General features: G+C 43.6%; 3 protein-coding genes across 17 annotated transcripts; 2 read left to right on the top strand and 1 right to left on the bottom strand.

The window, feature by feature from the left end:
* Positions 1–128: 128 nt before the first annotated feature.
* Sara (Smad anchor for receptor activation) lies at positions 129–8,068 on the bottom strand. 6 transcript variants are annotated; one of them, XM_076366658.1, is made up of 14 exons: positions 7,813–8,068; positions 6,421–7,695; positions 5,209–6,339; positions 5,035–5,114; positions 3,734–3,911; positions 3,147–3,365; positions 2,931–3,053; positions 2,673–2,837; positions 2,446–2,605; positions 1,921–2,336; positions 1,598–1,841; positions 1,400–1,520; positions 1,137–1,298; positions 129–995 (listed from the first exon to the last, which is right to left on the bottom strand). In XM_076366658.1, exons 1-14 carry the CDS (start codon positions 7,868–7,870, stop codon positions 840–842), a joined length of 4,488 nt encoding a protein of 1,495 aa, XP_076222773.1. In that variant the 5' UTR covers positions 7,871–8,068; the 3' UTR covers positions 129–839. The 6 variants fall into 6 exon arrangements, with proteins under 6 accessions (XP_076222773.1, XP_031849198.2, XP_031849199.2 ...); XM_031993338.2 differs by having other exon boundaries at positions 5,209–7,695; XM_031993339.2 differs by having other exon boundaries at positions 3,147–3,338; positions 5,209–7,695.
* A 319-nt stretch (positions 8,069–8,387) lies between these two features.
* LOC116434714 (uncharacterized) lies at positions 8,388–13,062 on the top strand. Of its 7 annotated transcripts, none has more exons than XM_076366691.1 (8): positions 8,388–8,513; positions 10,351–10,476; positions 10,609–10,726; positions 10,801–11,059; positions 11,133–11,288; positions 11,366–11,456; positions 11,543–11,679; positions 11,791–13,062. In XM_076366691.1, the coding sequence occupies exons 2-8, from the start codon at positions 10,456–10,458 to the stop codon at positions 12,188–12,190; spliced, it is 1,182 nt and encodes a 393-aa protein (XP_076222806.1). In that variant the 5' UTR covers positions 8,388–8,513; positions 10,351–10,455; the 3' UTR covers positions 12,191–13,062. The 7 variants fall into 7 exon arrangements, with proteins under 7 accessions (XP_076222806.1, XP_076222804.1, XP_076222805.1 ...); XM_076366689.1 differs by lacking the exon at positions 8,388–8,513 and adding an exon at positions 8,790–8,934; XM_076366690.1 differs by lacking the exon at positions 8,388–8,513 and adding an exon at positions 9,180–9,307.
* Positions 12,784–15,441, top strand: LOC116434716 (uncharacterized). Of its 4 annotated transcripts, none has more exons than XM_076366686.1 (9): positions 12,784–12,922; positions 13,699–13,824; positions 13,903–14,020; positions 14,097–14,355; positions 14,421–14,576; positions 14,723–14,813; positions 14,906–15,042; positions 15,112–15,244; positions 15,304–15,441. In XM_076366686.1, exons 2-9 carry the CDS (start codon positions 13,765–13,767, stop codon positions 15,352–15,354), a joined length of 1,005 nt encoding a protein of 334 aa, XP_076222801.1. In that variant the 5' UTR covers positions 12,784–12,922; positions 13,699–13,764; the 3' UTR covers positions 15,355–15,441. The 4 variants fall into 4 exon arrangements, with proteins under 4 accessions (XP_076222801.1, XP_076222797.1, XP_076222798.1 ...); XM_076366682.1 differs by lacking the exon at positions 12,784–12,922 and adding an exon at positions 12,936–13,061; XM_076366683.1 differs by lacking the exon at positions 12,784–12,922 and adding an exon at positions 13,143–13,231.
* Positions 15,442–16,056: the final 615 nt, after the last annotated feature.

The following is a 16,056-nucleotide window of genomic DNA, read 5'->3' as shown; positions in this document are numbered from 1 at the left end:
TCGGGTGAAATCAAGGATTGCCGAACCACAAAAGAAAATATACATATATTTGTATAATCTCGTGAAACTCAACATTCCAAGGTTCCTTCAGAAACGTCCCAATAAATTGCTCGAATTTTCTGCAAATATGCAATCAGATTAACGAAAACCAGTTTATTTATTAACATTTTCAATACTTTCTTCCGTCAAAAAAGTACTATTAACTATCATTATACAAATATTACACGAATAACAACAAAACGTATATATTTACATAATGCAAACAACAAATGACGGTGTACCGTGATTTCGGCTGTTGGCCGCGAACAAATTTTTGTAGAACTTCCGACACAACTTTACAAAGTTTGTATGCATACACGATACAGAAAAGAATATTACGAACATTTTCTAACCGAAGGACATCGTAGTGGACAGCATCTATCCCGATAAATAAAACGCTAAAACAGACACAATTGAAAAGGAAAGTTTGATTATCCGATTTCGAATTTACAATGCCTGGCGCGTTACGTCGAACTGTTTGTGTTGTGTTTGTGTATGTGTGTGCGCGCGCGCGCGCGCGTGTGTGTGTGTGTGTATCTGGGATTAGTAGTGTTTTTAAGTTTAATGGACTTGATTTAGTAGAATTTATAATATAAGCGCTTCTTTGTTCTCTATGTCGATAGCGTGTATAGTTAGAAAATATCTTCTCCTCGATTCGAGAGATCTACTACTTTTCTGTTGCCTACGGATCGTTTCGACTGTACATCTTTAGTGTACGCGGCGACCTATTGTATTTCTGCGATTCACTTTGCGATTCCTGGAAAATTATTAATAAAACGGAAGTAATGGTGACACAGGGTTTAATCGTCAAGTATATAAAAGATTAATTCAAGCACGGTATGCGTATCCTGACTGGTTTGAGCTGCTTTATGCAAAACTTGAATTAATTCGTTGTCCAAACTGTTCATGTAGATCGGTGGCAATTTCATACCTTCGCTGCCGGCTTCGTAACCCACCTGTCATTATCATAATACGAATATCTCATTAGAATATTTCATTAGAATATTTCATTAGAATATTTCATTAGAATATTTCATTAGAATATTTCATAGAAGGCTCTGTCGAACCTCGCATATCGTCTGAAAGGATTCACTCACATTGTCGGGGTGAATGGTGGTTCGCACGCCGAGTTTCGTGAAACCAGCGGTACTCAAAAGATCCAATAGCTTCACTAGAGCCGTGGACGTTGCTTTCGCTATGTTTCCGGACAATTTATTTATATCCAGTGGATCGTGGAGACCATTCGGGTGGTCGTCGGACTTTAATAAAAAAGGACGAGTTTCGGTTCGGTAGGAATCGGTAAATAATACGACTGCGCGTGTTTGCTAGTGTTTGCTAGTGTTTGCCTGTCAAGAGATACCTTAATGATGAATACTTCCGTCCAACGGATAAATCTGCTCGTCCCTCTGTAGTCGGTACCATTGTGTACCCTGATCGATGGAATGCCGTCCATTAGCTGGCCGTCGATAGGACTTTTAACCCTGGAACGAGAACATTCGACTCGACAGTTTCGAGGAGGAATCGCGGCGAGATTAAAACTTACACGATAAAGACTTACCCTATATTGAACTGCACGTCGTTCTCGACCCACTTTATGTTCACCGTTTCGTCCGGTTCGGGTGCACCCTGTCGACCGCAACCGATCGAGAAATCCTGCATATTTCGGAGCGCTGCTTTCAACGCCTCCATCTTTTCCGGCATTATTTCCACCATCAAACCGTCCTCCACTATACTGGACTTTGCCGACAGCCCCATCGATGATTTCAATGCGCCATTGATCACGATGAAACTCGTGCCCGTTACTAGACGAGAGAGATTTCTTCGAATTAGTTTCACCTTCCATACTCGGTTGTCGTGCATACCTATTCTTCTATCGTTCACCTGTTCTTGGCTTGTTATTGATGCTTATCGCTTGCGTCTGGTAACTGCTCTCGTCGCCTGTGTTCGTTTGTATACAAACCAAATGCGAATCGGCTGTTATGCTAAAGTTCGAAGCATACGCCAACACGTGATCGTTCGAGTTGTTCAACCCCTTGATCACTTGGTCGTAACGGTTCTTCGGAAACATTACGTCCGTCATCCTGTTCCTGAGGTGTATCGTCAATCCTCTGACGCTCGGCAGCGTGTACCCGTAGCTTCGGAAATCTGCCAAGACTTTCATGACGGTGTGGCCTATTTCGAAGTACAGAGCGTCTCGAAATCGTACGGAGAACAACGGGCAAGGGTAATAACGATACTCGGCGCCGAGCCGCAGAACGAGACGCAACGGAAACACTTTCGTCCACGGTGTTTCCCATCTGCGCAGAGAGAATATATATATATATATATATATATATATATTTCCGATGAGATTTAGAAATTTAGAAATTTCGCGCCAGTCCGTACCGCGGCAACGCTCGAACAAACCTGTGAACCAGAAGACCGACCAAGAACGGAGCGGGGGGCAGCACGATCTTCTGCAGGCACTGCAGCGTCTGCCGTATAAACAGGAATCCCGCGTGTTCCCGGGAACCCAACAGATTTCCTCCCTCGTACAACGAAAAGCCCAACTCGGAGACAGTTTTGCCTGCATCAGAGGAGAATCGTTCGATCTCGGATCGGTCCTAACGCGGTTCTGGCCAGTTCGAACAAACCTTTCATAGCTTCGAGGTACAACTGGTTCACGAAGATGAGCAGATCCTTCGGAACCCGTGTCTCGTCGGGTAACGTTTCGATCAGCAGTATAACTTCGTCCTGCCCCACGCAAGCCAATCCTTTCGACGTCACGTTCCAGCATACTTTGTTTATACAACAATTTACTAGAATGCAAATCATTTCATTTCATCAGAGAATAGTTGGTTTAACTCGAATTAATCGCGAATTTTAGTCGCTTTAGTCTTATTAGCACTTACAGTTTAAGATTTTCACGCAGGCATACAGATTTCGATTCACCGCGAACATAACGGGTGGCTCGCATTCGTTCTTCAGCGTCTTGTAGAGGTGATCCTCGTCCGTTACAGCATGATACGATACCTCTGCGAGCATTCGGCATTCAGTCTCTCTCTCTCTCTCTCTCTCTCTCTCGTCTTACCTTTACCGATATATACACGCCCTTTTATTTTACTTACGCCCTTTGTGTATCGTCACGGTCGGCGGAAGAACATTGGGATCCTGTGGCACGTAGCTTTCCGTGTTCGGGTCGAGACGCGGCAAGTTCTGTCTCTTCACCGAAGCGCCAGGCATCGAGGATCCAGGTATGGCCGCCCTCTTGCTCCCGGATTTTCGATATAGCGATTTCAAGTCCCAGGACATATCTAGTTCTGTCAGGTCACAGCCAGGCCTTATTCCTGTGTTTTAGTTAGAGGCGCATAAAACCAAAACAAAAAGGAAGGATCGAGGCCAATGATGGGGTCAAAGTGTCTCCAGGAGGCAAACGATCGAACGTACCGTTGGTACGGGGGGGGGGGGATATGAACTCATAAGAAACATTTCAAATATAACGCGAGAGGACCAAAGCGCAGGATATATTCTACATATTAGTCGTTCGATCAAACGAAGCTCAGACATTTGATGCGCTATCCAAAAACTAGAGTACCCGTTGCGTACAGAATATTATTATTGCGCACTTACACGATCAAAACGAACACTCCAACTGCATATTCTTCTTGCATAGAAAAATTATGGTATACCATAATTGTAGCAAAATTTCACCTACCATCGCTGAACATCACGGACTTTGAAACTTCAGGCCGGTTCTTTGTGCCACCCTCTCTTTTAAGAACTCCGACAGGTACCATCACTGTGGGTGGTGGAGGCAATCCGCCAGCTAACTGTTGCAAGGGTGGTATAGTTGAACAGTACTCCATGGGATTATTTGGATTAGGCTGTCTCCCCTATAACCATTTGTCGAATACTCCCAACATTCACATGTATATTCTTATCCAGCAAACACAGATCATACAAATAACACGGTCGTTCCTTTCAAAGCATTCTTACTCGATCAAACGTTACACCTTTCTGTCGGGCTTCGAATATCTTTTCTTAAATTCCGTTAAATTAAAGCAGCTCTATCGTTGACGGTGAACGCATCGACATAAGCAAATTCGGAAATTCTATAGCATTTAACAAAAGTTACATGTCTATACTTTCCAAGTAATTCTCTGGGTTTACTGGACTGGGATATTTCTTGCAAGTAAGATATCAAGCGGGCAAGTAATCTTTCACAAATAATACTGCAATTAATCAAACATGCTTTACATTTCTAATACGTAAATTAATATGAAGCACAACAAGAAAAGAAATCTCTAGATCTCGCAGGAAACTCGATGCAAACATATCAATCATGCTACTATAAATTAATGATTTTACAATTTAAATCTACAACTTTTACATTATTTCAAACAAATTCAATCTTTATTTCTCCCTGGTAAACGTAAGATAGTGAAATGTTTAAGGCGGGAGGCCACCCTGCGACACCTCTAAAGATATTTATACTTCTTTAAGCTGAACCAGACTCTTACAAAGTAGACCCCGAACTGCAACAATCTATTCGCTCTTTCAGAGCGGACTCCCTCTTTAATTCAAATTATACGTTTCTCTGCAGCTACATTTAAGCGATAAAAAAGAAGTATTCAACAAGTTGTTATAGGTGATTAATAAACTTATGCTAAAAAAACAAATAAACAATAAGCCTTACAATCTTTCGTCGATAAAACTCTACTTCTTGAAATGGACATTTTCAAATTGATAATTATAACAGACATTTAAGCATTCGGTGCTACAATATCGTGTTACGTGTCATTTCCACAAATTATTCAAATTAATCGTTCAAAGAATTTATCTACTAATTTACTACATCCGAGTAAAATGAATCCAACGTTAAACTACTTTTACTGAAAATTTGATACGGTAACGTATACGGCCATGAAATGTTCAGTTTTACCAATAAAATGTAGAAAGTTGTATATGGGAAAAGTACACAGCAATCGTGTATAAGACACTTTGCTTTCAACATACCTGCGGTGAATTGATGTCATTGTTAGTTACACAACCAGAATAACGAGGAGACCATTCGCCAAGACTCTGTTCCGCTTCAGCTAAAAAATTATGCTTGTAATAGATGGAATTTTATCGATACTTAACTGTTCTAAATATCATACTGTTTGCAAGTTCTTTTCAACGATATTGTACCTTTTGTAAGAAGCTGGTAACAAGAGACACACACGCGGGAATCGATATTTCCCTGATACTCTAATTTATATTTCATGTTACAACATTTATTGCACAACACTTTGCCACATGCACGGCAATGATGCCGTCTTTTCAGTACTGTAAACTTAACATCACAGAACATGCAACTGGGTGCATCACTGTCTGGAACCCAGAATGGCGGTTGTTTCCCTAAAACTGAATTAGAGTCTGGTAACGAGTTATCCACAATATCCGGCGAAGGTTCTCGGTCTTCCGTTGGAACATCAATATTTGATTGTGCTTCACCTGTTGGTGTATCATTTGCAGAATCATGTATTTGACGTTCATCTGTATTATTCGATAAAATTATATCCAAAGTTTGAGGGCGAACAGGTTTTTCTAATTCGTCGGGGCTACTACTCACGTTCGTTCTCGTGATAACTTCCATAGACTTCGGCAACGTACTATGACATTGTTTTGTTGCGTCGTCTAAAACTTTTACATCGGACTCCATCGTATCTGTCTTTTCTTCAGGATTTTCTTTGCTGACGCTTTGCAATTTTAATTCATAAACCTGACTATAATGCGCGGCATTTCCTTTTTCTTCGATCAATTGTTTCTCGACCTCATCATTGGTTACGGATTCTCTGCTTGTATTTGATTCGTATGTACAATGCTCTTGAATGTCTTTAATACTTTTCTCGTCGGATGTACGCTCATCTTTCGAAGCTACACGAGTATCTTCTTGTTTAATCTGGTCCCTTTTATCTGTACCGCTTGCATCATCTAAAACATTGCTGTACTTGTCTTCCTGTATCTGATCATCGCATTGTTGAGTTTGCATTTTCACTCGATTAGTAAGCAATTCTTTATCTATTTCTGCTTCTTCTACTTCTACTTCTACTTCTACTTCTACTTCTTCTTCTTCTTCTTCTTCTTCTTCTTCTTCTTCTTCTTCTTCTTCTACTGCTTCTTCTTCTTCTTCTCCTTCTCTTCCTTCTTCTCCTTCTCTTCCTTCTTCTCCTTCTTCTTCTTCCTCTTCTTCTTCTTCTTCTTCTTCTTCTTCTTCTTCTTCTTCTTCTCCTTCTTCCTCGTCTTCTTCTTCATCTTTTTCTTCTTTACAATTAGTTACTGAAATGTTGACTACCTCATCGATTAATTCTTTTTGCGTTGTGTTTAAAGGTTCCACACTCCTTGAAATCTGTGACTCACTTGTTTGAACCGATGTGATATTTTGCGCTGAACTGGTTGCTCCAATTTGATGCTTGTCAATCTTTTCCTTCAGATCCTCTTCTTCTTCTAATTCGGCTAAATACTTGGTCAATTCATCTTCGGATAAATCATCAATATTATCGAATTTAAGCAACTTTTGCGTAGAATTTGAACTCCTTTTGTACGCGTCGGTTGTATCAGAACTACTCGTGTACAATTTTTTCTCATCCTCATCTGACCGTGTTATAAACTCTTCTTTATATTCGGGGTCTTTGAACACCGAACGACTGTTTTGGTTTACAAGATCAGTATTTTTTGGCACAGATTCAAAATTCTGTGCACTATAATTTCTTTCATTGGAAACTTTGTTCCTGCTACCTAATTCATTAAAAGCTTCAGTTACAGTTACACCCTCGGATAGTACTGTTTCATTCTTCGTTTCTTCGAATCCTGTGGTACAATGAATTTTTGTATCGTCTTCCTTAATAGCACTGTCAAGTACAGCGGACAATTCTATACCCATGGGTGTTGTAACATTCTCGTGAACTGGAATTGCAGCTTCTCTACTTGTACTTGTCGTATCGTTTAACTGTTTGTCCGTTATACTTACTTTTTTGTCAATATCTTTGATAGCACTATGAATTAATTGAGGTGCTTTAGTTCCATAACGAACAATTTCAGGTTCTACGTCAGGCTGTAGTTGTCGATTGTCCGATATAGTATCGATACAATCGGAGCTTCCAGGTGGCGCGTTTATGTATTCGTTCAAACTGCTAAAGACATTACTAACGCTGGGCTTCAGATTAAATTGATTCAACTTTTTATCATACCTGTTGTCGATCTTTGGGCTACTATGACCATTTTGTTGTTTCTGCATTAACTTTTGCGATATGTCGTTATGTATCGTTAAAGAAACAGTTTCCGTGCTGTAAGGTGGAACAGATTGTTTACGCGTCAACTTACTATCGTTGGCAGACTCTTGCGTATAAAAACAATTAACACTGTCCGCATCGTCGATCGCCGTTTCGTCTTTACTGTAGCTGGACTGGTCGTGAATGGCATTCTTCTCGTCGAAGCAGATAGTTTTGGCGCTCTGCAGGGAATCCTTGTGCCTTTCCAACGGTAATATAACGCCGCATTCCTTATTAGCTTTCCTAGGTTCTATCAAAAGATAATTATAATTCTTTAGCATCGAAGGTTCCAGGTTGCAGCTGGATGCAGAGGACGATGCATTATTCGACGCAGTATTAATAGAGGCTGTCTGTTCGGCACAATCTGAAAGATAGATTTTACTTTGTCAATCGACAATCGGGATAATTCCGAATGATAATAATGCCGGCGATCCGACAGAAGCCTGCAGTGAGCAAGAAAAAATAGAGAACGTGTCGGTACCTTCGTTAAATTCGAAATCGTCCAAAACCTTGTCCAAGTCGACGGCAAATTTTTCCATTGCGATGCGGGCGTTGCTTGGACCGATCGTAAGATCATTTAACAAACATACCTATCCGATTGGTAAGAAATAGCAGCGAATGGGGAATACAGTCGTGAACGGGGTGTATCCGTCGGTGCAAAATGTACGACGTAATTTTCGATTTTCCCGCTGACCGTTATTTCCGAGCGAATCGAGTCGAGTCGAGTCGAATCGAGTCGAGTCGAGTCACGTCGAACGACACTGCCAGCCGTTTTAATTGGAAAGAGGAGATTATTTCGCGAGGAGGGACGTCGAGGAACGTAGAGAAAAGAAATGGTTCCGCGTGCACAGATCACTTTAAGCTCGAATATCGTTGGTCAGTAACGTGTATCATTGCGTTTGTCCATGGTGTGCAGCCGTGACATCGACGACGCGAATTTCCATTCGAGTCAGGCGTCCCAAAGGAACATAACGCGACGATCAAAGGAGGAACCGTGAATCCTTAATCGTCACGTGGACAAACTGATAACAGAATAATCCTTTGAGCATGTTCGCACCGTACTTGACCATGGAAGAACTGTCATTCTACGCGAGCACAGGGACGAACCTTCTTTCCTATCGATAAATCGAATTTCACAGTGGCGCGGTGGTTTCGATCGATCGATTGTTCGAAAGGGGGCCGGTAAGTTTCAGTTTTCACGAGGAATCGAATCATCGACTCGACGGAGTATCGTAATGTCCGAGAATGTTGGCAACGATACGGATTTCTCGAGAAGAAAATTGGCTTGTTACGCGCGTCCGTGCTACACGGTTTTGGTTAGGTATCTCGTTATTCTCCGTGGGATGTAGGTTCACGGCATTCGCTCGTCGCGTTTGCTCTTTCGCTCGTTTTCGAATTTGAATGGCGCGCCTCGGAAGTTGAGTTTGTTCGATTGCAACGATTCAACGATGTCGTTGTCAAGAATCCTCGGCTCGCGTCTCGAATGGTTGAACAGTTTGTTCGGTTTTCCTGCGATGGACGGCTGTTTCGCAGAGGTCTCGATGCGTCGTATTAATCGAGAACGTTCTTGGGACACGGACGCGGACGTAGATGTCGCGAGGAGGTAACGTTCGTTGATCTTCGTTTCTGTTGTGAATTTTCGGTTCGAGCGTTTTCGAGCGGGTAACCGCGCTTTTCACCGCTAAAGAGACGCGCCAAGAGATATCTCGTAATCGTTGTTCTCGTTTCGCTTTAGTTTTCCCTGAGAATCTATTCTATAGGTACGCATCGATTGCGCGCGATTGGGGATTTTTCAAAGTGTACGGTTAACGGTTACCCGGTTAAAGGCTCGATTCTTCGAGAACGACGAAACGAGATTTTACCTCGTCGCGATTCGAAAGATAAAACTTGAACTCGATACTCGCGGGGAGCCGAGGGGGTCAGGCTCAGGCGCGAAGATTGTAATTTCACGATGACACGAAACTATCGAATAATAGGTAAGAGGTAATAGGTAATAGGTAATTTTTCTTGGAGCATACGGATCGATCGTTTCAAGCTGGCCAAGCGTGTCCTGGGAAGGAAATCCGTGCAAGGATGTATTGCAGGTGGGTAGGAAGATGATGGAAAGATTGGCCCGGAAGGAGGATGCGACATGGGCCGACGTGGTACGATAGATTTAGAATAATATAATAGGATGGAAAAGCTTACCTCCGGTATCACCAGGCTAGTGACGCCGATGATCACCACCGTTTGCTTCAGGTTGCGGAGAATCGCCGACTGGTACGGCCACATGCCGAACATCGTCATCAGCTGCTTCGACACCGTGTAGGCCTGATGGTCGAACAAGTCCATAGCCGTTTTCGCTACTCGTTCCGTTCCGTGTATTAGATTCGACTAACATGTACTACGCGACTCGTGTCGCAACTACTGTAACGGAATAACCGACGAATCAATTAGAAATTACAGTCTCCGGAGGTTTAGCAAGCGAATTACCTGTTGTTCGTTCGGGCTAAATAATCGATGGCCGGAAGTCTGTAATAGTTTATGTGTCGCGACGCCGCATAATCCCGGCCGTCCAGCGCGAACGAGCGAGGAAATTGCGATCGATCTAGCGGAAATGATATCTCTGACAACCGGGGAGTACCGCGAGTATCGCGATTTATTACGATGGCATCAATCAACCGTAAAAACTCGCAACTCGAGCCCCGGCCTCTGAGAAATTATTTTTCATCGACCCTCTTACGAACGCGCGCGTACCGATACGACATACCGGGCGTAACGAGCGAGTCGGGCGAGTGGGCGAGTCGGGCGAGTCGCGCGAGCCGGCCGGCCAGAGAATACAGTCGCGAGCACACGGTTCACCCGTATAGCTTTCGAACCTCTTTCATTCGATCGCGTTCGGAGGAATCGTTCGCCTTTCAGGAGCGATATATCCCGATATATATCGAGCTGTACCATAAGCGTCCTCCCACGCGCTTTCTCTCTCATTCGTCTTCATCAGAGGCACCGCGTTAATCAGTTAAAACCGTTGATTTTTCAGTTGAACAAAGGGCTACGGCTGTTTTATGAGAAACGGTACGACGAGTTTATTCAGACGATTCCGCCCGTGTTCAATATACTCATCGCGGGGGCCAAGTACGGCAATATGATGGTCAACATGGACAAGGTGAGAGAGAGAGAGAGAGAGAGAGAGAGAGAGAGAGAGAGAGAGAGAGAGAGAGAGAGAGAGAGAGAGAGAGAGAGAGGGGAGAGAGAGCAATTTGAGCATTTCAGACTTCGCTCTCGGGGCGTGTTGCAGGTGAAGAAATTGCTCTCGTTCATCAAGGAGGATTGGCAACGATACGAAAACCTGCCAGAGCATCGGATTTTACAGAAATACAGTGTACACGGCAGACTGTTCGTTCTACTTTACGGAGGTACGTCTCTTTTCCTGTCTCGGCAACCTGTAGCATCTGTTTTCGTTGGAAGAAAAATGATTGGAAAATTTCAGGATACCTCTCCATGGCCACCCTGATATTCCTGGCGCTTCCGATGCCAGAAATGATCAAGGACAGCAAGAACCGCAAAAACCTTACGGACCTGCGACTCTTATTTCCAATGGAGTACAACGTTGACCACGGGAAATATTACCATTCGATTATAGCGCACAGCTACTGCATAACCCTGCTAACGGTCATTTCCATCGTCGCAGCGGAATCGTTCTTTATCATAGTTATTCAACATTCCGTAATCTTATTCACTATCATAGGGTAGGTGTGATCTATCGTATAGAAAATAGAGTCCGGTTAACCGAGATATAGACATATACATGTATATCTATAGATTTCAGATGAAAACAGCGCACGTTTTGGACGAGCGAATCCTCTACCGAGGCGACCAGTGGAAAGCTCCGACGGCCACGAAATTCTCCGCGCAAGAAGAAATACTCGTCTATCGAAAAATTGTACGCTCGATCGTGGAGCATAACAGGGCGCTCGAGTAAGTGCGATATCGATCCCGTTTACAATACTCGAAATCAACAACCCCGATACAACTAACGTGTTTCAACGGTTCAGATACGTGTCGCTTGTCCAATCAACATTCTCGACGGCGATATTCTTCCAAATTTTCTTCAACGTCGTCTGCATGAGCGTCAGCGCGGTGGAGGTAAATATTATTCGAATTATATCGTTTATCGTTGAAAATAAGAAAAGAGTTTCGAATAACACAGCAGTTCGATCGAATTTTCCCAGATATTAATGAGCGCGGCGGACTTGGACGTCGTGTTGGGAATGTTGCTCTGGCTGGTGGGCCAGGAAATGCATTTATTCTTCCTCTGCCTTTCTGGACAGAGGATCACCGACTCTTGCGAGAACGTGTACAATGACGCGTAAGGGATCTACAGCAGCTTCTGTTTCTCGAAGCGCGAACAAACCGAATAACATTCTAACGCTTCTTCTTTCATTTCACGATACAACGAATGATGGACTGATTGTTCCAGCATCGAGTGCCTGTGGTATACATTCTTCGCGAAGAGCAAGGTGATTTATCGGTTCTTGATTATGAACATTGCGACGCCTCGCCAACTGGTCGCCATGAAGCTGCTGGTACTGAACATGCAAACCTTCCAAGCGGTTCGTACGAGACGCATCCTTCGAGTAGCCAAACCTGTTGCGAATAAGCCAAATTTCTTCCAACGATTCATCGTGTTATCTCTACCGACACACCACTTTCATCGAATATCGTTAATCTTACAAGTTTGCTCTCGAATGCGCGACACGAGTTCGCATTTCACTTTGATTCCTCCTCTGGAGCAGTTTGCCCCGACATACTCCGCGATGAATAGCTGTGTTGCTATTATCAATTGCAAATCATTCAGCGCAAAACCTTTTTCCAGGTGACGCGTTTGGCCGCATCATATTTCACGGTTCTATCTGCAACGTTATAAGTGTACACCACACCTGCGTACTCTCGCTGCTTCGCAACGGGCCAAGTATCTTCGGTGTAGACATTCCACAATGAGATGCTGTTTTTCATACCATTTAGTCAGCAAAAGTTTAATGAAATCATGTACTTTTCGCACAACTCTGGAACACTCGATGTTTCAATCACTCGCACAATCAAGTATAAGAATTGTGAATTATTTCTTTACGAATAACGTGTATCAGATTTATATATATATATATATATATATATATGTACGACTATTAAACAACACGATGAGACGAGAGTCTACAGTGTCAACGATCACGACACACACACACACACACACACACACACACACACACACACACACACAGACACACAGACACACACACAATCACACACACACACACGCACACACACACACACACACACACACACACACACACACACACACAGACAGGTCGCTTTTATTTCGACAAATCTAAACTAATGAAACAGCTAGTATTTTCAGGAATTCGCATCTACGATTTCACTTTGCAACGACCGAGCAACGGATAATCGACAAGGAGAAACGGAAGAAACGGAAAGCGTTACCTCTGGTATGAAGAGGCTCGTCACCACACTGCCAATCACGATTTGTTTGAGGACACGTGTCGACGGAGACTGAAACGGCCACACACCGAAGAACGACATCATGTACTTCATCAGTGAGTACGCCGGATGGTCGAACAGGTCCATGCTTCTCGGATACGGTTGAAGATGCGCGACAACAGTGAAAAACACGAGAAACCTATAGGCGCGAGAATAACGGCTGGAAAACGGTGCCAGCTGTTGCGCGGAACAGGTGTGCGTAAAGTATCAAAGTATAATAGAGCACAGTTTCCCGAATGTCTGTGGGAAACTGTGCACCTGCCAATCGAGGCGATCGTATTCCTATGAAATTCTTCCGATTAGAGAAATTCCTCTAGCCAGATATGTTTCCCGATAGCAGTCAGTTTGCATACACCAAACTTTCAGTCGGTACCACCGATGTATAGTAATAGTCTGTTCTTGTAGTCTCTGCGAGAAATAGTTTGTTCGCGTGATTTCTTAGGAACATTATGGAGGTTCGAGAAGGCCGTGTAAGCCGTACATATCCATGAGGAATTCTTTCCCGACGTGCTTCGCTAGCGGTGTATGGCGTATGAAACGCTTCTTAGAAACAAACTATTTCTCGGTATCGTAGTACGTGGTACAGGCAGAGATTTCTTTCGAACTTTCGAATTTTCCAATTTCGATAACGCTAGATTTGAGAGAGAGAGAGAGAGAGAGAGAGCTGTACTGTTGCGCACTCTGGAACTCGACAAATTGGTCGAATCGCGCGCATCCCTGAATTCCTCTTTCCGAATAACGATGGTTTCGTTGGATAATTTCGCGTTAGCGATAAGCCAATTAGCAGAGCCGAAGCATCCGCACTGCAACTAAAGCCGGTGATTGGTTTCAGTTGAACAAAGCGACGCGGTTGTGCTACGAGAAAAGGTACAGCGAATTCGTCCAGTCCATCCCGCCGATGACCACGTTGGTCTTGGCGTTGATCAAGTATGGGAACGTGATGTCTAAAATGGAAACGGTAAGTTCCTCGGTGTTGATCGAATCGATCCAACTGTTCCAGATCAACAATTATCAGACGATAATTCGTGTTCTCCAGGTGAAGAGCATTCTCTTGTCGATCAAGAAGGACAATGAGCGGTACCGGGACCTGCCCGAGTCTCGAATCCTGGATACATACAATATGCAGGGAAGACTTTTCATTCAAATTCTTGGAGGTAAATCCTAAAGGACAAACCTTATCGAGAAGACGAAAGAACCTTTCGGACCGTCGACGTCGCGTTTCTGTTTCAGGGTATCTGTTTGTCGCAACGCTGATATTCCTGTCGCTTCCCACGCCCAACATTATAAAGGACGGTAGGAACCTCCGGAACGTATCCGAGCCGAGAACGTTATACCCAGTGGACTACAACGTCGACCACGTAAAGTATTACGTTCCGATTACCGTGCACGCTTACTTGGTATCCTGCCTGGTGGTATACATGATCGTGGCGATGGAGTCGTTGTTTATCGTAGTCATCCAACACTCCTGCATTCTATTCACTGTCGCGGGGTACGTGGTTATCGGAGAGAGAGTTTACTTGTTGGGAAATTGGATCTGTGAAACGGTGTGTCTAGGTATAAGCTGAAAACATCGCACATTTTGAACGAAAGTATCCCGTATCGAGGTGACGAGTGGACATCTGTGAACGTCCAGGATTTCTCAGCGGAAGAGCAGCAGCGCGTCTTCCGGAATATTCTGCGTTCCATCATGGAGCACAACAAGGCCCTCGAGTGAGTATATACTCGAGCAAATTCAATTTCAACGATTCCAAATAATATAACGTCGGCTGGAATGATGGGGAAAAATCAATTTCAATATCACCTAATCAAAAGTAGTAGAAGAGTAGAGAATCGCCAACAATGCTTCGATGCTTCAGATACGTAACGCTTCTCCAATCAACATTCTCGACAGCGTTATTCTTTCAAATTTCCCTGACCATCGGCTGCATGAGCTCCAGCGCGGTTCAAGTATGTGAGATCGCGCGAGATGCCAATCACTCTCTCTCTCTCTCTCTCTCTCTCTCTCTCCTCTCATCTCTCGATGGCTTGAAATGTTGCAGCTACTATGGAATTTGAACAACTTGGACATTGTATTGGGAATGATTCTCTGGCTGGTGGGCCAGGTAATGCACTTACTCTTCCTCTGTCTTAACGGGCAAAGGCTCTCCAACTTTTGTGAAAACCTCTACTACGACGCGTAAGGACCGACACACTGCCAGTATCGCCAGCAGCTCGCAAGAAACCAATGATCGAATTATGTTTGTAGGATGCAGTGCCTATGGTACACGTTTTTCGCCAAGAGTAAGGTCGTTTATCGGTTCTTGATTATGAACATTGCCACGCCCCGCCAACTGGTCGCCATGAAGCTGGTGGTCTTGAACATGCAAACCTTCCAAACGGTTCGTATACACGATCAGCGTTAAGCTTTATTACGATTAAATGCCATTTTCCTTGACAGGTGGCACGTTTGTCAGCCTCGTACTTCACGGTATTGTCATCGACGTTATGAGCAGCCTGGAACCAATATAGTCAAACGAGCCGAGTATTGTAACAACTGTCGTCGAGTATGCAATAAATGATTGTATTTTCTGCTTGACACGACGGTGTCTGTTCACGATATCCTGAATGCGAAAGCTCGAGTTTCGGTGAATCTAGCGAGGAGAAGAATCAAAGTCGAAATCGAAGTTTCAAAATCGAAAGTTTCCCTGGAAAACTAATCGCGTTGATATAAATTGCGTGTAGAATCATGAGAGATAGATGAAAGTTGATATACCTGAGATGGGCAGGTTAGGTCACATTCCCTCGTACATTCGACTGCAGCTCTATAAATGAAGGTAATCTTAAAAGTAACTCTCGACCTATCAACATTTCATCAAATATTCAATATGTTTGCCCCTTAAAATCTGAAAACATTGACAACATATTTAAATATGAAAGTATGAAAGTATGAAATGATGAAATGATGAAATTAAAGGAAATAAAATGCATGAGATCCGTCAACTCGAAGAGCCCTCCAATGGAACAGTACCACCGGCTTACAAAGACTATTCCTCGTTTCAGCGAAACTCGTACCCTATCGATAGAAAAGGAACAACGGTTGAAAGATCGTAAAGATTACTTTACCAAAGGTATCCCCAAGCTGATCACGCTGCCGAGCACGAACGTTTGCTTGAGGACGCGCACGGACCTCCGCTGGAACGGCCAAACGCCG

This window comes from Nomia melanderi, chromosome 4 (genome assembly GCF_051020985.1).
Source record: "Nomia melanderi isolate GNS246 chromosome 4, iyNomMela1, whole genome shotgun sequence".
NCBI classification, from domain to species: Eukaryota; Metazoa; Arthropoda; class Insecta; order Hymenoptera; family Halictidae; genus Nomia; species Nomia melanderi.
The sequence above is the reverse complement of the archived record's forward strand: the minus strand, read 5'-3'. Positions and strand labels throughout refer to the sequence as shown.